This window comes from Pelodiscus sinensis, chromosome 5, assembly GCF_052426305.1.
Source record: "Pelodiscus sinensis isolate ZL-2025 chromosome 5, ASM5242630v1, whole genome shotgun sequence".
In the NCBI taxonomy this organism is placed as follows: Eukaryota; Metazoa; Chordata; order Testudines; family Trionychidae; genus Pelodiscus; species Pelodiscus sinensis.
Genome location: NC_143056.1, coordinates 135,952,752 through 135,973,302, shown reverse-complemented (window position 1 = coordinate 135,973,302; position 20,551 = coordinate 135,952,752). Strand labels below are relative to the sequence as shown.

General features: G+C 73.4%; 1 protein-coding gene across 8 annotated transcripts in view; it reads right to left on the bottom strand.

Annotated features, from left to right (window-relative positions):
* NFATC2IP (nuclear factor of activated T cells 2 interacting protein) overlaps positions 1-20,551 on the bottom strand; it is a 36,556-nt gene that overhangs the window by 14,410 nt on the left and 1,595 nt on the right. For all 8 annotated transcript variants that reach the window (XM_089778794.1, XM_089778791.1, XM_089778792.1 and 5 more), the window contains exons 2-3: positions 6,392-6,508; positions 6,185-6,254 (exon numbers count right to left, since the gene is read on the bottom strand). In XM_089778794.1, the coding sequence (XP_089634920.1) occupies positions 6,185-6,254; positions 6,392-6,508 (187 nt within the window). The remainder of the gene's footprint in view (positions 1-6,184; positions 6,255-6,391; positions 6,509-20,551) is intronic.

The following is a 20,551-nucleotide window of genomic DNA, read 5'->3' as shown; positions in this document are numbered from 1 at the left end:
GGGCCTCACCCTCACAGGGGGACGGACCTCCGCGAGCTTCCCGCGGAACCGGGCCTCACCCTCACACGGGGACGGACCTCCGCGAGCTTCCCGCGGAACCGGGCCTCACCCTCACACGGGGACGGACCTCCGCGAGCTTCCCGCGGAACCGGGCCTCACCCTCACACGGGGACGGACCTCCGCGAGCTTCCCGCGGAACCGGGCCTCACCCTCACAGGGGGACGGACCTCCGCGAGCTTCCCGCGGAACCGGGCCTCACCCTCACACGGGGACGGACCTCCGCGAGCTTCCCGCGGAACCGGGCCTCACCCTCACACGGGGACGGACCTCCGCGAGCTTCCCGCGGAACCGGGCCTCACCCTCACACGGGGACGGACCTCCGCGAGCTTCCCGCGGAACCGGGCCTCACCCTCACACGGGGACGGACCTCCGCGAGCTTCCCGCGGAACCGGGCCTCACCCTCACACGGGGACGGACCTCCGCGAGCTTCCCGCGGAACCGGGCCTCACCCTCACAGGGGGACGGACCTCCGCGAGCTTCCCGCGGAACCGGGCCTCACCCTCACAGGGGGACGGACCTCCGCGAGCTTCCCGCGGAACCGGGCCTCACCCTCACAGGGGGACGGACCTCCGCGAGCTTCCCGCGGAACCGGGCCTCACCCTCACACGGGGACGGACCTCCGCGAGCTTCCCGCGGAACCGGGCCTCACCCTCACAGGGGAACGGACCTCCGCGAGCTTCCCGCGGAACCGGGCCTCACCCTCACAGGGGGACGGACCTCCGCGAGCTTCCCGCGGAACCGGGCCTCACCCTCACAGGGGGACGGACCTCCGCGAGCTTCCCGCGGAACCGGGCCTCACCCTCACACGGGGACGGACCTCCGCGAGCTTCCCGCGGAACCGGGCCTCACCCTCACACGGGGACGGACCTCCGCGAGCTTCCCGCGGAACCGGGCCTCACCCTCACAGGGGGACGGACCTCCGCGAGCTTCCCGCGGAACCGGGCCTCACCCTCACAGGGGGACGGACCTCCGCGAGCTTCCCGCGGAACCGGGCCTCACCCTCACACGGGGACGGACCTCCGCGAGCTTCCCGCGGAACCGGGCCTCACCCTCACACGGGGACGGACCACCGCGAGCTTCCCGCGGAACCGGGCCTCACCCTCACACGGGGACGGACCTCCGCGAGCTTCCCGCGGAACCGGGCCTCACCCTCACAGGGGGACGGACCTCCGCGAGCTTCCCGCGGAACCGGGCCTCACCCTCACAGGGGGACGGACCTCCGCGAGCTTCCCGCGGAACCGGGCCTCACCCTCACACGGGGACGGACCTCCGCGAGCTTCCCGCGGAACCGGGCCTCACCCTCACACGGGGACGGACCTCCGCGAGCTTCCCGCGGAACCGGGCCTCACCCTCACAGGGGGACGGACCTCCGCGAGCTTCCCGCGGAACCGGGCCTCACCCTCACACGGGGACGGACCTCCGCGAGCTTCCCGCGGAACCGGGCCTCACCCTCACACGGGGACGGACCTCCGCGAGCTTCCCGCGGAACCGGGCCTCACCCTCACACGGGGACGGACCTCCGCGAGCTTCCCGCGGAACCGGGCCTCACCCTCACAGGGGGACGGACCACCGCGAGCTTCCCGCGGAACCGGGCCTCACCCTCACACGGGGACGGACCTCCGCGAGCTTCCCGCGGAACCGGGCCTCACCCTCACACGGGGACGGACCTCCGCGAGCTTCCCGCGGAACCGGGCCTCACCCTCACACGGGGACGGACCTCCGCGAGCTTCCCGCGGAACCGGGCCTCACCCTCACACGGGGACGGACCTCCGCGAGCTTCCCGCGGAACCGGGCCTCACCCTCACACGGGGACGGACCTCCGCGAGCTTCCCGCGGAACCGGGCCTCACCCTCACACGGGGACGGACCTCCGCGAGCTTCCCAAGGAACCGGGCCTCACCCTCACACGGGGACGGACCTCCGCGAGCTTCCCAAGGAACCGGGCCTCACCCTCACACGGGGACGGACCTCCGCGAGCTTCCCGCGGAACCGGGCCTCACCCTCACAGGGGGACGGACCTCCGCGAGCTTCCCGCGGAACCGGGCCTCACCCTCACAGGGGGACGGACCTCCGCGAGCTTCCCGCGGAACCGGGCCTCACCCTCACACGGGGACGGACCTCCGCGAGCTTCCCAAGGAACCGGGCCTCACCCTCACACGGGGACGGACCTCCGCGAGCTTCCCAAGGAACCGGGCCTCACCCTCACACAGGGACGGACCTCCGCGAGCTTCCCGCGGAACCGGGCCTCACCCTCACACGGGGACGGACCTCCGCGAGCTTCCCGCGGAACCGGGCCTCACCCTCACAGGGGGACGGACCTCCGCGAGCTTCCCGCGGAACCGGGCCTCACCCTCACACGGGGACGGACCTCCGCGAGCTTCCCAAGGAACCGGGCCTCACCCTCACAGGGGGACGGACCTCCGCGAGGTTCCCACGGAACCGGGCCTCACTCTCACACGGGGACGGACCTCCGCGAGCTTCCCAAGGAACCGGGCCTCACCCTCACACGGGGACGGACCTCCGCGAGCTTCCCGCGGAACTGGGCCTCACCCTCACAGGGGGACGGACCTCCGCATGGTTCCCGTGGAACTGGGCCTCACTCTCATAACTTTGTATTGAGAAACTTTCTACGTCTTTCTATAGATCGTCGTCATATAGGTCTTTGCTTCTTATAAACCATAGAAACTTTGTATTAAGCCCTTTATGGGAGAGGCCTTAGAAATAGAGAAATGTCTTTTTCCAGGAGTAGAGTAGATCTCTCCCCTTTCATGGATGGCCCTGTTGAAATGAAGGCGGTGTGAATAGTGAAGGCCTGAGAGGTGAGCACCTCCAGCAGCAGTTGCAAGGGTGGAGAGGGGCTGGGAGCCAGATCGGAAGAACATAAGAGCGGCCGTACTGGGTCAGACCAAAGGTCCATCCAGCCCAGTAGCCTGTCTGCCCACAGTGGCCAGCACCAGGTGCCGAGAGGGTGGACCAAAGACAATGACCAAGCCATTTGTCTGGTGCCATCCATCTCCAGCCTCTAACAGACAGAGGCCAAGAACACCGTTCCTACCCCTGGCTAATAGCCTTTTACGGACCATGAAATTATCCAGCTTCTCTTTATAACAAGACTTATGAAGTGAGCTCATTGAAAAGAAGACTGGACAGACAGACGCCTTGGGAGTCCAGCAGCAAGTGTCTGCCCTTGGAAGCTCTCTCTCTGGAGCAGCATTAGGAAAGGCCCGGTGATGGCTAATTGGCTGCATGAGAGGGAGAAATAGGCGGCATCTTGCAGAGGGATCCAGGGTTTTCCTCTTGTCGACATGGGAGCATGGATCCGGATCGGCAGAAGCCCAGCTCCACCCCGCCCCCATCTAACTCACCGGGCCAGTGCAGGGAGGGGGAGCAACTTTTGGTAACAATACGGAGTGTGCTTGAGTGTGTGCGAGAGTGCATGAGTGTGATGTATTCTATGCATATGATAAGTATTGATTGATCTATGTATGTTCAATACATGTGGCGTGTTGCCTTATCCCCCTGAAAAAGATCCCGGCTGCTGCTTTTAAGCACAACACATGAATCTATCAAGCTCTTTTTGAACTCTGTTAAAGTCCTAGCCTTCCCATCATCCTCTGGCAAGGAGTTCCACAGATCGGCTGTCCGCTGAGTGAAGAAAAACTTCCTTTGGTTTGTTATAAACCTGCTGCCTATTCCTTTCATTTGGTGCCCCTAGTTCTTATATTGTGGGAACAAGTAAAGAACTTTTCCTTACTCACTTTTCCCACACCAGTCATGATTTTATAGACCTTGATCCTATCCCGCCTTAGTCTCCTCTTTTCTAGGCTGAGAAGTCCCAGTCTCTTGAATCTCTCTTCATACGGGACCCATTCCAACCACTCATCAATTTTGCTATCCTTCTCTGAACCTTTTCCAATGCCAAGATCACCTCATCTCAAAAAAGCTACCACGTTTCTCTGTGCACATCCCATGGTTTTATATAAGCAATAGGAGATTCTTTGTCTTATTCTCTATCCCTTTTTAAATGATTCCTAACAAGCAATTTGCTTTTTTGACCGCCGCTGCGCAGTGAGTGGCTGTCTTCAGAGAGCTCTCCACAGTGACTCCGAGATCTCTCGAGTAGTTGTAGCCAAATTAGTCCCCGTCATATTGTACAGATAGTTGGGATCATTTTCCCAATGTGCATTATTTTACGTTTATCCACATGAAGTCTCAGTTGCCATTTGTTATCCAGTCACTTTTTTCAATCTTTTCAAAGCTCTTCAATCTGCTTTGGTCTGAACTATCTTGAGCAGTTCGGTGTCGTCTGCAGATGTTGCCACCTCCCTGTTTACCCCTTTCTCCAGATCATTTATAAATAGGTTGAATAGGACTGGTCCCAAGACAGACCCTTGGGGGACCATACAAGTTACCTCTCTCCACTCGGAACACTGACCATTTATTTCTACCCTTCATTTCCAGTTACCAACCTATGAAAGGCCATGACAACTCTTCTCCCATGACAACTTACTTTGCTTAAGAGCCTTTGGTGAGGGACCTTGTCAAAGGCTTTCTGGAAACCTAAGTACACTATAGCCACTGGATCCACCTTGGCCACATGTTTGTTGACCCCTCAAAGAACTCTAACAGATTAGTAAGGCATGATTTCCCTTTGCAGAAACCATGTTGACTTTCCCCCAACAAATTACGTTCATCTATGTGTCTGACAATTTCTATAGTTTCAACTAATTTGCCCAGTACTGAAGTTAGAGTTACCGGTCTGTAATTGCCAGAATCACCTCTAGAGCCCTTTTTAAATATTGGCCTCACATTAGCTACCTTCCAGTCGTTGGGTCAGAAGCTGATTTAAAGGACAGGTTACAAACCACAGATAATAGTTCCGCAATTTCCCATTGGATTCTTTCAGAACTCTTAGGTGAATGCCATCTGGACCCAGTGACTTGTTACTGTTCAGTTTATCACTTTGTTCCAACACCTCCTCTAGTGACACCTCAGTCTGGGACAATGCCTCAGATTTGTCACCTACCAGGAATGGTTCAGGTTTGGGAATCTCCCCAATATCCTCAGCCATGAAGACTGAAGCAAAGAATTCATTTAGTTTCTCTGCAATGACCTTACAGTCTTTGAGGGCTCCTTTAGCATCTCAGTCGTCCAATGGCCCCACTGGCTGTATAGCAGCTTCCTGCTTCTGATGGACTTTAAAATATTTTGCTGTTACTTTTTGAGTTTTTGGCTGGCTGTTCTTCAAACTCCTCTTTGGCTTTTCTTGTTATATTTTTACACGTAATTTGACAGTTTATGGTCCTTTCTATTTTCCTCACTAGGATTTGACCTCCACTTTTTAAAAGATGTCTTCTTATCTCTCACTGCTTCGTTTACTTGGTTAAGCCAAGCCACACTGGCACTTTTTGATTGTCTCATTGTGTTTTTTAATTTGGGGTCTACAATGAAGTGGGGCCTCTATTACAGTGGCTGGAAAGTGTCCATGCAGCTTGCAGGGGTTTTACTTTTGCCACTGGACCTTTCAATTTCTGTTTAACTAACCTCCTCACTTTTGTGTAGTTCCCCTCTCTGAAAATGAAATGCCTCCGTGTCGGGCTGCTGAGGTGTTTTCCCACCACGAGGATGTTACATTTTATGGCATTATGGTCACTCTTTCCAAGTGGCCCAGCTTAGGACTAAATCACGAATTATATCCTCCCAACTCCCCCACCACAGGCACCCCTGGCCCCTCATCAAATCTTCCCCCTGTGGCAGGCTCCCCCAGCATCCCCCCCAGAAGTGACTTGGTAGACCCGCTACAGGGATTTCCATAGCCTAGGGGGGTGGGGGTTGCCAGGGCCCGGCTGCTGGGTCCCAGCCCATGCTCAGGTGGGGTCACCTCACCCTGCAGTGAGACCCGGAGCCCAGCACAGGCCAGGAGAGTGCCCATGACTCAGCGAGAGCCCAGGGGCATGACTGGGTGGGAGGGAGCTCCAATCACAGCCGGGCCACACAGCCCCCCACAGAAACCCTGCTACCTGCTCCCGCCCCTCCGGCCAGCCCGGGCCCCTCTCCCCGCAGCCGCGCCCCAGCCCTAGGGCCCCCCTCTCCCCGCAGCCAGTGCCAGCCCTAGGGGCCCTCACCTCCTTGCCACTGCAGGGTGGGCACTGCCCGGCGCAGCTCTGCGGGGCACAACTGGAAGCTGCTGTTCACCTGGGGAGCAAGGGGGAACGTTACCCACAATGCCCTGCGCCACGGGCACCCCAGAGCTGGGGGCTGCACGAAGCGCCCAAATGGGCACAGGTCGTACGTGGGGGGAGCAGGGCAGGCGGGGCGGGGCGGGGCGGTACCTTCCCGGAGTAGACGGGCACAGCGGGGACCTCGGTGCTGCGCAGGAGGCGGCGGCGTTTGGGGCGTGGCTGCCCGGGACCGTCCTGCCCACTGCCAGCGGGTCCCGCCTCGCCGAGCTGAGGCAAAGAAGAGTGAGGGTCCCGCCTCGTCCCCCCGTGACCCCCCCCGCTCCCCATCTCCCCGCGGGTCCCGCCTCGTCCCCCCGTGACCCCCCCGCTCCCCATCTCCCCGCGGGTCCCGCCTCGTCCCCCCGTGACCCCCCCGCACCCCATCTCCCCGCGGGTCCCGCCTCGTCCCCCCCGTGACCCCCCCGCACCCCATCTCCCCGCGGGTCCCGCCTCGTCCCCCCGTGACCCCCCCGCACCCCATCTCCGCGGGTCCCGCCTCGTCCCCCCGTGACCCCCCCCGCTCCCCATCTCCCCGCGGGTCCCGCCTCGTCCCCCCGTGACCCCCCCGCTCCCCATCTCCCCGCGGGTCCCGCCTCGTCCCCCGTGACCCCCCCGCACCCCATCTCCCCGCGGGTCCCGCCTCGTCCCCCCGTGACCCCCCGCCTCCCCATCTCCCCGCCCCGCGGGTCCCGCCTCGTCCCCCCGTGACCCCCCCGCACCCCATCTCACCGCGGGTCCCGCCTCGTCCCCCCCCGCGGCCCCCCCGCACCCCATCTCCCCGCGGGTCCCCGCTCGTCCCCGTGACCCCCCCGCTCCCCATCTCCCCGCGGGTCCCGCCTCGTCCCCCGTGACCCCCCCGCTCCCCATCTCCCCGCGGGTCCCGCTCGTCCCCCCGTGACCCCCCCGCACCCCATCTCCCCGCGGGTCCCGCCTCGTCCCCCCGTGACCCCCCCGCTCCCCATCTCCCCGCGGGTCCCGCCTCGTCCCCCCGTGACCCCCCCGCACCCCATCTCCCCGCGGGTCCCGCCTCGTCCCCCCGTGACCCCCCCGCTCCCCATCTCCCCGCGGGTCCCCGCTCGTCCCCCGTGACCCCCCCGCTCCCCATCTCCCCGCGGGTCCCGCCTCGTCCCCCTGCCGACCCCCCCCCGCTCCCCATCTCCCCGCGGGTCCCCGCTGTCCCCGTGACCCCCCCGCTCCCCATCTCCCCGCGGGTCCCGCCTCGTCCCCCCGTGACCCCCCGCTCCCCATCTCCCCGCGGGTCCCGCCTCGTCCCCCCCGTGACCCCCCCGCTCCCCATCTCCCCGCGGGTCCCGCCTCGTCCCTCCGTGACCCCCCCACTCCCCATCTCCCCGCGGGTCCCGCCTCGTCCCCCCGTGACCCCTCCGCACCCCATCTCCCCGCGGGTCCCGCCTCGTCCCCCCTGTGACCCCCCCCGCTCCCCATCTCCCGGCGGGTCCCGCCTCGTCCCCCCGTGACCCCCCGCACCCCATCTCCCCGCGGGTCCCGCCTCGTCCCCCCGTGACCCCCCGCTCCCCATCTCCCCGCGGGTCCCGCCTCGTCCCCCGTGACCCCCCGCACCCCATCTCCCCGCGGGTCCCCGCTCGTCCCCCTGTGACCCCCCCCGCTCCCCATCTCCCCGCGGGTCCCGCCTCACCCCCCCCGTGACCCCCCCGCTCCCCATCTCCCCGCGGGTCCCCGCTCGTCCCCCCCGTGACCCCCCCGCTCCCCATCTCCCCGCGGGTCCCCGCTCGTCCCCCCCGTGACCCCCCCGCTCCCCATCTCCCCGCGGGTCCCGCCTCCCCCCGTGACCCCCCCGCTCCCCATCTCCCCGCGGGTCCCGCCTCGCCCCCCGGCCCCCCCGCTCCCCATTCCCCGCGGGTCCCGCCTCGTCCCCCCCGTGACCCCCCCGCACCCCATCTCCCGCGGGTCCCGCCTCGTCCCCCCGTGACCCCCCCCCCACCCCATCTCCCCGCGGGTCCCGCCTCGTCCCCCCGTGACCCCCCCGCACCCCATCTCCCCGCGGGTCCCGCCTCGTCCCCCCGTGACCCCCCCGCTCCCCATCTCCCCGCGGGTCCCGCCCCTCGTCCCCCCGTGACCCCCCGCTCCCCATCTCCCCGCGGGTCCCGCCTCGTCCCCCCGTGACCCCCCCGCACCCCATCTCCCCGCGGGTCCCCGCTCGTCCCCCCCGTGACCCCCCCGCTCCCCATCTCCCCGCGGATCCCGCCTCACCCCCCCGTGACCCCCCCGCACCCCATCTCCCCGCGGGTCCCCGCTCGTCCCCCCCCCGCTGACCCCCCCGCTCCCCTTCTCCCCACGGGTCCCTGCTCGTCCCCCCGTGACCCCCCGCTCCCCTCTCCCCACCGGTCCCACCTTGCCCCCCGTAACCTCCCCGCACCCCATCTCCCCGCGGGTCCCCGCTCGTCCCCCCGTAACCCCCCCGCTCCCCATCTCCCCACGGGTCCTGCCCGTCCCCCCGGCCCCCCGCTCCCCATCTCCCCACCGGTCCCACCTCGCAGCAACCTCCCCCGCACCCCATCTCCCCGCGGGTCCCCGCTCGTCCCCCGTGACCCCCCTGCTCCCCATCTCCCCGCGGGTCCCGCCTCGTCCCCCCGTGACCCCCCCGCACCCCATCTCCCCGCTGGTCCCGCCTCGTCCCCCCGTGACCCCCCGCTCCCCATCTCCCCGCGGGTCCCGCCTGCGTCCCCCCGTGACCCCCCCGCTCCCCATCTCCCCGCGGGTCCCGCCTCGTCCCCCAGCCAGGCCCCCCGCGCTCACATCTCCCCGCGGGTCCCGCCTACGTCCCCCCGTGACCCCCCCGCACCCCATCTCCCGCGGGTCCCGCCTCGTCCCCCCGTGACCCCCCGCTCCCCATCTCCCCGCGGGTCCCGCCTCGTCCCCCCGTACAGTACCCCCGCACCCATCTCACCGCGGGTCCCTTCGTCCCCCCGGCGGCCCCCGCTCCCCATCTCCCCGGGTCCCGCCTCGTCCCCCCGTGACCCCCCGCTCCCCATCTCCCCGCGGGTCCCGCCTGCGTCCCCCCGCGGCCCCCCACTCCCCCATCTCCCCGCGGGTCCGCCTCGTCCCCCCGTGACCCCCCCGCTCCCCATCTCCCCGCGGGTCCCGCCTCGTCCCCCCGTGACCCCCACATCCCCCGTCTCCCGCGGTTCCCGCCTGATCCCCCGTGACCCCCACGCACCCCATCTCCCCGCGGGTCCACTGTCCCCGTGACCCCCGCTCCCCATCTCCCCCCGCGGGTCCCCGCCTCGTCCCCCCTGTGACCCCCGCTCCCATCTCCCCGGGTTCCCGCCTCGTCCCCAGCGGCCCCCCCGCCCCCCATCTCCCATGGGGTCCGCCTCGTCCCCGGCCCCCGCCCCGTCTCGCGGGTCCCGCCTCGTCCCCCGTGACCCCCCGCTTCCCATCTCCCCGCGGTCCCGCCTCGTCCCCCCGTGACCCCCCGCACCCCATCTCCCCGCGGGTCCCTTCCGTCCCCCCGTGACCCCCCCGCACCCCATCTCCCAGCGGGTCCGCCTCGTCCCCCGCCCCCCGCTCCCCGCTCTCCCCGCGGGTCCCGCCTCGTCCCCCTGTTGCTCTGTCCTCCCGCGGGTCCGCCTGCGTCCCCAGCGGCCCCCGCTCCCCCATCTCCCCGCTGGGTCCCATCGTCCCCCCAGCCCCCCCGCTCCCCATCTCCCCGCGGGTCCTGCCTCGTCCCCCTGTGACCCCCCCGCTCCCCGTCTCCCCGCGGGTCCCGCCTCGTCCCCCCTGTGACCCCCCCCGCACCCCATCTCCCCGCGGGTCCCCGCCTCGTCTCCCCGTGACCCCCCCGCACCCCCATCTCCCCGCGGTTCACTCGTCCCCCGTGGCCCCCACTTGCCCCATCTCCCCGCGGGTCACCCCTCGTCCCCGTGACCCCGCTCCCCCCATCTCCCCATGGTTCCTTCTCAATCCACCCCCGTGACCCCCATCCCATCTCCCCATGGATCCCGCCTAGTCTGCCATTTGTTCCCCCGCTCCCCATCTCCCCGCTGGGTCCCGCCTAATCCCCGTGACCCCTTCGCTCCCCATCTCCCGCTGATTCCCCGCTCAATCCCCAAGTGACCCCCATCCCCATCTATCCCGCTGAGTTCCCAGCTCAATTCCCAGCATTTGCCCCATCTCCAGGTTCACCTCTAAATTTGCATTGACCCCACGCTCTGTCTCTGCTGAGTTCGCCTGGTCCCCATTTGTTTGCACACCCATCTCCATGGTTCCGCCTCAATCCCCATTTGTCTGTCTGTGATTCCCCTTTCATTCCCCCATTGACCCCCCGCTCCCATCTCCCCGCGGTTCCCGCCTGTCCCCTGCATTTCGGCTCCCCATCTCCCCGCGAGTTCCCGCTTGTCCCCCCGTGACCCCCGGCTCCCCATCTCCCGCGGGACCCGCCTCGTCCCCCCGGCCCCCCCGCTCCCCATCTCCCCATGGGTCCCGCCTCGTCCCCACGTGACCCCCCGCTCCCCATCTCCCCGCGGGTCCCGCCCTCGTCCCTCCGTGACCCCCCCACTCCCCATCCTCCCGCGGGTCCCGCCTCGTCCCCCCGTGACCCCTCCGCACCCCATCTCCCCGCGGGTCCCGCCTCGTCCCCCTGTGACCCCCCGGCTCCCCGTCTCCCGGGCGGATTCCCGCCTCCAGTCCCCCCCCGTGACCCCCCCGCACCCCATCTCCCCGCGGGTCCCGCCTCGTCCCCCCGTGACCCCCCGCTCCCCATCTCCCCGCGGGTCCCGCCTGGCGTCCCCCGTGACCCCCCCGCTCCCCATCTCCCGGCGGGTCCCGCCTCGTCCCCCCGTGACCCCCGCACCCCCATCTCCCCGCGGGTCCCGCCTCGTCCCCGTGACCCCCCGCTCCCCATCTCCCCGCGGGTCCCGCCTCGTCCCCCCGTGACCCCCCCGCACCCCATCTCCCCGCGGTTCCCCGCTCGTCCCCCTGTGACCCCCCCGCTCCCCATCTCCCCGCGGGTCCCCGCCTCACCCCCCCGTGACCCCCCCGCTCCCCATCTCCCCGCGGGTCCCCGCTGCGTCCCCCCGTGACCCCCCGCTCCCCATCTCCAGCCGGGTCCCCGCTCGTCCCCGTGACCCCCCGCTCCCCATCTCCCCGCGGGTCCCGCCTAGATCCCCCGTGACCCCCCGCTCCCCATCTCCCCGCGGGTCCCGCCTCGCCCCCCCGTGACCCCCCGCTCCCCATCTCCCCGCGGGTCCCGCCTCGTCCCCCGTGACCCCCCCGCACCCCATCTCCCGCGGGTCCCGCCTCGTCCCCCCGTGACCCCCCTGCGCCCCATCTCCCCGCGGGTCCCGCCTCGTCCCCCCGTGACCCCCCGCTCCCATCTCCCCGCGGGTCCCGCCTCGTCCCCCCGTGACCCCCCCGCTCCCCATCTCCCCGCGGGTCCCGCCTCGTCCCCCCGTGACCCCCCCGCACCCCATCTCCCCGCGGGTCCCACGCTGCGTCCCCCCGTGACCCCCCCGCTCCCCATCTCCCCGCGGATCCCGCCTCCACCCCCCGCTGACCCCCCGCACCCCATCTCCCCGCGGGTCCCAGCTCGTCCCCCCGTGACCCCCCCGCTCCCCATCTCCCCACGGGTCCCTGCTCGTCCCCGTGACCCCCCCGCTCCCCCATCTCCCCACCGGTCCCACCTTGCCCCCACGTAACCTCCTCGCACCCCATCTCCCCGCGGGTCCCCGCTCGTCCCCCCCGTAACCCCCCCGCTCCCCATCTCCCCACGGGTCCCTGCAGTCCCCCCGTGACCCCCCCGCTCTGCCATCTCCCCACCGGTCCCACCTCGCCCCCCCGTCAACCTCCCCGCACCCCATCTCCCCGCGGGTCCCGGCCTAGATCCCCCCGTGACCCCCCTGCTCCCCATCTCCCCGCGGGTCCCGCCTCGTCCCCCGTGACCCCCCCACCCCATCTCCCCGCTGGTCCCGCCCTCGTCCCCACGTGACCCCCCGCTCCCCATCTCTCCCCGCGGGTCCCGCCTGTCCCCCCCGTGACCCCCGCTCCCCATCTCCCCGCGGGTCCCGCCTCGTCCCCCCGTGACCCCCCGCACCCCATCTCCCCGCGGGTCCCCGCCTCGTCCCCCCGTGACCCCCCCGCTCCCCATCTCCCCGCGGGTCCCGCCTCGTCCCCCCGTGACCCCCCGCACCCCATCTCACCGCGGGTCCCGCCTCGTCCCCCCTGTGACCCCCCGCTCCCCCATCTCCCCGCGGGTCCGCCTCGTCCCCCCGGCCCCCCCCGCTCTACCCATCTCCCCGCGGGTCCCGCCTCCGTCCCCGTGACCCCCCGCTCCCCATCTCCCCGCGGGTCCCGCCTCGCCCCCCCGTGACCCCCGCTCCCCATCTCCCCGCGGGTCCCGCCTCGTCCCCCCGTGACCCCCCGCTCCCCATCTCCCCGCGGGTCCCGCCTCGTCCCCCCGTGACCCCCCCGCACCCCATCTCCCCGCGGGTCCCGCCTGCGTCCCCCCGTGACCCCCACGTCCCCATCTCCCCGCGGGTCCGCCCTGCGTCCCCCCTGTGACCCCCCGCTCCCGTCTCCCCGCGGGTCCCGCCTCGTCCCCCCGTGACCCCCCCGCACCCCATCTCCCCGCGGGTCCCCGCCTCTCCCCCGTGACCCCCCCGCACCCCCTACTCCCCGCGGTCCCGCCTCGTCCCCCCGTGACCCCCCGCTTCCCATCTCCCCGCGGGTCCCGCCTCGTCCGGCGGCCCCCCGCACCCCATCTCCCCGCGGGTCCCGCCTCGTCCCCCCGTGACCCCCGCACCCCATCTCCCCGCGGGTCCCGCCTACAGTGCCCCGCGACCCCCCGCTCCCCATCTCCCCGCGGGTCCCCGCTCGTCCCCCCTGTGACCCCCCGCTCCCCATCTCCCCGCGGGTCCCGCCTCGTCCCCCCGTGACCCCCCCGCTCCCCCATCTCCCCGCGGGTCCCCGCTCGTCCCAGCTGACCCCAGCTCCCCATCTCCCCGCGGGTCCCGCCCTGCGTCCCCCCCTGCTTGACCCCCCCGCACCCCATCTCCCCGCGGGTCCCGCCTCGTCTCCCCGTGACCCCCCGCACCCCATCTCCCCGCGGGGTCCCGCTGCGTCCCCCCGTGACCCCCCCGCACCCCATCTCCCCGCGGGTCCCGCCTCGTCCCCCGCTGACCCCCCCCGCACCCCATCCTCCCCCGCGGGTCCCGCCTCGTCCCCCCCCGTGACCCCCCCGCTCCCCATCTCCCCGCGGGTCCGCCTACGTCCCCGGCTGACCCCGCTCCCCATCTCCCCGCGGGTCCCGCCTCGTCCCCCCGTGACCCCCCCGCTCCCCATCTCCCCGCGGGTCCCGCCTCGTCCCCCCGTGACCCCCCCGCTCCCCCCATCTCCCCGCGGGTCCCGCCTCGTCCCCCCGTGACCCCCCCGCTCCCCATCTCCCCGCGGGTCCCCGCTCGTCCCCCCGTGACCCCCCCGGCTCCCATCTCCCCGCGGGTCCCGCCTCGTCCCCCGTGACCCCCCCGCACCCCATCTCCCCGCGGGTCCCGCCTCGTCCCCGTGACCCCCCCCGCTCCCCATCTCCCGGCGGGTCCCGCCTCGTCCCCCGTGACCCCCACGCTCCCCATCTCCCCGCGGGTCCCGCCTCGTCCCCCCTGTGACCCCCCCCGCTCCCCATCTCCCCGCGGGTCCCCGCTCGTCCCCCTGTGACCCCCGCTCCCATCTCCCCGCGGGTCCCGCCTAGATCCCCCCGTGACCCCCCGCTCCCCATCTCCCCGCGGGTCCCCGCACCTCGTCCCCCCGTGACCCCCCCCGCACCCCATCTCCCCGCGGGTCCCGCCTCGTCCCCCGTGACCCCCCCACACGCCCATCTCCCCGCGGAACCCGCCTGCGTCCCCCCGTGACCCCCCCGCACCCCATCTCCCCGCGGGTCCCGCCTGCGATCCCCCCGTGACCCCCCCGCACCCATCTCCCCGCGGGTCCCGCCTCGTCCCCCCGTGACCCCCCGCTCCCCATCTCCCCGCGGGTCCCGCCTCGCCCCCCGTGACCCCCCCGCACCCCATCTCCCCGCGGGTCCCGCGCCGTCCCCCGTGACCCCCCCGCTCCCCATCTCCCCGCGGGTCCCGCCTCGTCCCCCCCGTGACCCCCCCGCTCCCCATCTCCCCGCGGGTCCCGCCTGGTCCCCCCCGTGACCCCCCCGCTCCCCATCTCCCCGCGGTTCCCCGCTCGTCCCCCCGTGACCCCCCCGCTCCCCATCTCCCCGCGGGTCCCGCCTCGTCCCCCCGTGACCCCCCCGCACCCCATCTCCCCGCGGGTCCCGCCTCGTCCCCCCGTGACCCCCCCGCACCCCATCTCACCGCGGGTCCCGCCTCGTCCCCCCTGTGACCCCCCCGCTTCCCATCTCCCCGCGGGTCCCGCCTCGTCCCCCCGTGACCCCCCCGCACCCCATCTCCCCGCGGGTCCCGCCTCGTCCCCCCGGCCCACCCCCCCCGCTCCCCATCTCCCCGCGGGTCCCGCCTCGTCCCCCCGTGACCCCCCCGCTCCCCATCTCCCCGCGGGTCCCGCCTCGTCCCCCCGTGACCCCCCCGCTCCCCATCTCCCCGCGGGTCCCGCCTCGTCCCCCCTGTGACCCCCCCGCTCCCCATCTCCCCGCGGGTCCCCGCCTCGTCCCCCCGTGACCCCCCCGCTCCCCATCTCCCCGCGGGTCCCGCCTCACCCCCCCTGTGACCCCCCCGCTCCCCATCTCCCCGCGGGTCCCGCCTCGTCCCCCCGTGACCCCCCCGCTCCCCATCTCCCCGCGGGTCCCCGCCTCGTCCCCCCGTGACCCCCCCGCTCCCCATCTCCCCGCGGGTCCCGCCTCGTCCCCCCGTGACCCCCCGCGCCCCCATCTCCCCGCGGGTCCCGCCTCGCCCCCCCGTGACCCCCCCGCACCCCATCTCCCCGCGGGTCCCGCCTCGTCCCCCCGTGACCCCCCCGCTCCCCATCTCCCCGCGGGTCCCGCCTCGTCCCCCCGTGACCCCCCCGCTCCCCATCTCCCCGCGGGTCCCCGCTCGTCCCCCCGTGACCCCCCCGCTCCCCATCTCCCCGCGGGTCCCGCCTCGTCCCCCCGTGACCCCCCCGCTCCCCATCTCCCCGCGGGTCCCGCCTCGTCCCCCCTGTGACCCCCCCGCTCCCCATCTCCCCGCGGGTCCCGCCTCGTCCCCCCCGTGACCCCCCCGCTCCCCATCTCCCCGCGGGTCCCGCCTCGTCCCCCCGTGACCCCCCCGCACCCCATCTCCCCGCGGTTCCCCGCTCGTCCCCCCCGTGACCCCCCCGCTCCCCATCTCCCCGCGGGTCCCGCCTCGTCCCCCCGTGACCCCCCCGCACCCCATCTCCCCGCGGGTCCCGCCCTCGTCCCCCCGTGACCCCCCCGCTCCCCATCTCCCCGCGGGTCCCGCCTCGTCCCCCGTCCCCCCGCTCCCCACCCCCCCGCGCCCCACCCCCCGCTCCCCATCTCCCCGCGGGTCGCCGCCTCGTCCCCCCGTGACCCCCCCGCTCCCCATCTCCCCGCGGGTCCCGCCTCGTCCCCCCGTGACCCCCCCGCTCCCCATCTCCCCGCGGGTCCCGCCTCGTCCCCCCGTGACCCCCCCGCTCCCCATCTCCCCGCGGGTCCCGCCTCGTCCCCCCCGTGACCCCCCCGCACCCCATCTCCCCGCGGGTCCCGCCTCGTCCCCCCGTGACCCCCCGCTCCCCATCTCCCCGCGGGTCCCCGCCTCGTCCCCCCGTGACCCCCCCGCTCCCCATCTCCCCGCGGGTCCCGCCTCGTCCCCCCGTGACCCCCCCCCCCCCATCTCCCCGCGGGTCCCGCCTCGTCCCCCCGTGACCCCCCCGCACCCCATCTCCCCGCGGGTCCCGCCTCGTCCCCCCGTGACCCCCCCGCACCCCATCTCCCCGCGGTTCCCCGCTCGTCCCCCCTGTGACCCCCCGCTCCCCATCTCCCCGCGGGTCCCGCCTCACCCCCCCGTGACCCCCCCGCTCCCCATCTCCCCGCGGGTCCCGCCTCGTCCCCCCCGTGACCCCCCCGCTCCCCATCTCCCCGCGGGTCCCGCCTCGTCCCCCCCGTGACCCCCCCGCACCCCATCTCCCCGCGGGTCCCGCCTCGTCCCCCCGTGACCCCCCCGCACCCCCATCTCCCCGCGGGTCCCCCCCCTCGTCCCCCCGTGACCCCCCCGCTCCCCATCTCCCCGCGGGTCCCGCCTGCGTCCCCCCGTGACCCCCCCGCACCCCATCTCCCCGCGGGTCCCGCCTCGTCCCCCCGTGACCCCCCCGCTCCCCATCTCCCCGCGGGTCCCGCCTCGTCCCCCCGTGACCCCCCCGCTCCCCATCTCCCCGCGGGTCCCGCCTCGTCCCCCCGTGACCCCCCCGCTCCCCATCTCCCCGCGGGTCCCCGCTCCTCCCCCCGTGACCCCCCCGCTCCCCATCTCCCCGCGGGTCCCGCCTCGTCCCCCCGTGACCCCCCCGCACCCCATCTCCCCGCGGGTCCCGCCTCGTCCCCCCGTGACCCCCCCGCTCCCCATCTCCCCGCGGGTCCCGCCTCGTCCCCCCGTGACCCCCCCGCACCCCATCTCCCCGCGGGTCCCGCCTCGTCCCCCCTGTGACCCCCCCGCTCCCCATCTCCCCGCGGGTCCCCGCTCGTCCCCCTGTGACCCCCCCCGCTCCCCATCTCCCCGCGGGTCCCGCCTCGTCCCCCCGTGACCCCCCCGCTCCCCATCTCCCCGCGGGTCCCGCCTCGTCCCCCCGTGACCCCCCCCCCCGCACCCCATCTCCCCGCGGGTCCCGCCTCGTCCCCCCGTGACCCCCCCGCACCCCATCTCCCCGCGGGTCCCGCCTCGTCCCCCCGTGACCCCCCCGCACCCCATCTCCCCGCGGGTCCCGCCTCACGTCCCCCCGTGACCCCCCCGCTCCCCATCTCCCCGCGGGTCCCCGCCTCGTCCCCCCGTGACCCCCCCGCTCCCCATCTCCCCGCGGGTCCCGCCTCACCCCCCCGTGACCCCCCCGCACCCCATCTCCCCGCGGGTCCCGCCTCGTCCCCCCGTGACCCCCCCCGCTCCCCATCTCCCCGCGGGTCCCGCCTCGTCCCCCCGTGACCCCCCCGCTCCCCATCTCCCCGCGGGTCCCGCCTGCGTCCCCCCGTGACCCCCCCGCACCCCATCTCCCCGCGGTTCCCCGCTCGTCCCCCCCGTGACCCCCCCGCTCCCCATCTCCCCGCGGGTCCCGCCTCGTCCCCCCGTGACCCCCCGCTCCCCATCTCCCCGCGGGTCCCGCCTCGCCCCCCCGTGACCCCCGCACCCCATCTCCCCGCGGGTCCCGCCCTCGTCCCCCCTGTGACCCCCCCGCTCCCCATCTCCCCGCGGGTCCCGCCTCGTCCCCCCGTGACCCCCCCGCACCCCATCTCCCCGCGGGTCCCGCCTCGTCCCCCCGTGACCCCCCCGCACCCCATCTCCCCGCGGGTCCCGCCTCGTCCCCCCGTGACCCCCCCGCTCCCCATCTCCCCGCGGGTCCCGCCTCGTCCCCCCGTGACCCCCCCGCTCCCCATCTCCCCGCGGGTCCCGCCTCGTCCCCCGTGACCCCCCCGCTCCCCATCTCCCCGCGGGTCCCGCCTCGTCCCCCCGTGACCCCCCCGCTCCCCATCTCCCCGCGGGTCCCGCCTCGTCCCCCCTGTGACCCCCCCGCTCCCCATCTCCCCGCGGGTCCCGCCTCGTCCCCCCGTGACCCCCCGCACCCCATCTCCCCGCGGGTCCCGCCTCGTCCCCCCGTGACCCCCCGCTCCCCCTCCCCGCTCTCCCCCGGGTCCCGCCCCTGCCTCGTCCCCCCGTGACCCCCCCGCACCCCCTCTCCCCCGCGGGTCCCGCCTCGTCCCCCCGTGACCCCCCGCACCCCATCTCCCCGCGGGTCCCGCCTCGTCCCCCCGTGACCCCCCCGCTCCCCATCTCCCCGCGGGTCCCGCCTCGTCCCCCCGTGACCCCCCCGCTCCCCATCTCCCCGCGGGTCCCCGCCTCGTCCCCCCGTGACCCCCCCGCTCCCCATCTCCCCGCGGGTCCCGCCTCGTCCCTCCGTGACCCCCCCGCTCCCCATCTCCCCGCGGGTCCCGCCTCGTCCCCCCTGTGACCCCCCCGCTCCCCATCTCCCCGCGGGTCCCGCCTCGTCCCCCCGTGACCCCCCCGCTCCCCATCTCCCCGCGGGTCCCGCCTCGTCCCCCCGTGACCCCCCCGCCCCCATCTCCCCGCGGGTCCCCGCCTCGTCCCCCCGTGACCCCCCCCGCTCCCCATCTCCCCGCGGGTCCCGCCTCGTCCCCCCGTGACCCCCCCCGCCACCCCCATCTCCCCGCGGGTCCCGCCTCGTCCCCCCGTGACCCCCCCGCACCCCATCTCCCCGCGGGTCCCCGCCTCGTCCCCCCGTGACCCCCCCCGCCCCATCTCCCCGCGGGTCGCCGCCTCGTCCCCCCGTGACCCCCCCGCTCCCCATCTCCCCGCGGGTCCCGCCTCGTCCCCCCGTGACCCCCCCCGCTCCCCATCTCCCCGCGGGTCCCGCCTCGTCCCCCCGTGGCCCCCGCTCCCCATCTCCCCGCGGGTCCCGCCTCGTCCCCCCGTGACCCCCCCGCACCCCATCTCCCCGCGGGTCCCGCCTCGTCCCCCCCGTGACCCCCCCGCACCCCATCTCCCCGCGGGTCCCCGCGTCCCCCTGTGACCCCCCCGCTCCCCATCTCCCCGCGGGTCCCGCCTCGTCCCCCCGTGACCCCCCCGCACCCCATCTCCCCGCGGGTCCCGCCTCGTCCCCCCGTGACCCCCCCGCACCCCATCTCCCCGCGGGTCCCGCCTCGTCCCCCCGTGACCCCCCCGCACCCCATCTCCCCGCGGGTCCCCGCTCGTCCCCCCCTGTGACCCCCCCGCTCCCCATCTCCCCGCGGGTCCCGCCTCGTCCCCCCGTGACCCCCCCGCTCCCCATCTCCCCGCGGGTCCCGCCTCGTCCCCCCTGTGACCCCCCCGCTCCCCATCTCCCCGCGGGTCCCCCCTCGCCCCCCGTGACCCCCGCACCCCATCTCCCCGCGGGTCCCGCCTCGTCCCCCCGTGACCCCCCCGCACCCCATCTCCCCGCGGGTCCCGCCTCGTCCCCCCGTGACCCCCCCGCACCCCATCTCCCCGCGGGTCCCGCCTCGTCCCCCCCGTGACCCCCCCGCTCCCCATCTCCCCGCGGGTCCCGCCTCGTCCCCCCGTGACCCCCCCGCACCCCATCTCCCCGCGGGTCCCGCCCCTCGTCCCCCCTGTGACCCCCCCGCTCCCCATCTCCCCGCGGGTCCCCGCTCGTCCCCCCGTGACCCCTCCGCTCCCCATCTCCCCGCGGGTCCCGCCTCGTCCCCCCGTGACCCCCCCGCTCCCCATCTCCTCGCGGGTCCCCCTCGTGTGACCCCCCCGCTCCCCATCTCCCCGCGGGTCCCGCCTCGCCCCCGTGACCCCCCCCCCCCCCATCTCCCCGCGGGTCCCGCCTCGTCCCCCCGTGACCCCCCCCGCTCCCCATCTCCCCGCGGGTCCCGCTCGTCCCCCCGTGACCCCCCCGCTCCCCATCTCCCCGCGGGTCCCGCCTCGTCCCCCCGTGACCCCCCCGCACCCCATCTCCCCGCGGGTCCCCCCCGCCCCTCCCCCGCGTCCCCCCTCCCCCCCCGTGCCCCACCCCCCCCGCTCCCCATCTCCCCGCGGGTCCCCGCTCGTCCCCCCGTGCACCCCACCCCCCCGTCCCCCCCGCACCCCATCTCCCCGCGGGTCCCGCCTGCGTCCCCCGTGACCCCCCGCTCCCCATCTCCCCGCGGGTCCCGCCTGCTGTCCCCCGACCCCCCCGCGCCCCCCCGCTCCCCCCCACCCCCATCTCCCCGCGGGTCCCGCCTCGTCCCCCCGTGACCCCCCCGCTCCCCATCTCCCCCCCGCTCCCCATCTCCCCGCGGGTCCCGCCTCGTCCCCCCGTGACCCCCCCGCGCACCCCCCCGCTCCCCATCTCCCCGCGGGTCCCGCCTCGTCCCCTGCGGCCCCCCCCCCCCACGTGACCCCCCCGCTCCCCATCTCCCCGCGGGTCCCGCCTCGTCCCCCCCGTGACCCCCCCGCTTCCCATCTCCCCGCGGGTCCCGCCTCGTCCCCCCGTGACCCCCCCGCTCCCCATCTCCCCGCGGGTCCCGCCTCGTCCCCCCGTGACCCCCCGTCCCCGCGGGTCCCGCCTCGTCCCCCCGTGACCCCCCCGCTCCCCATCTCCCCGCGGGTCCCGCCTCGC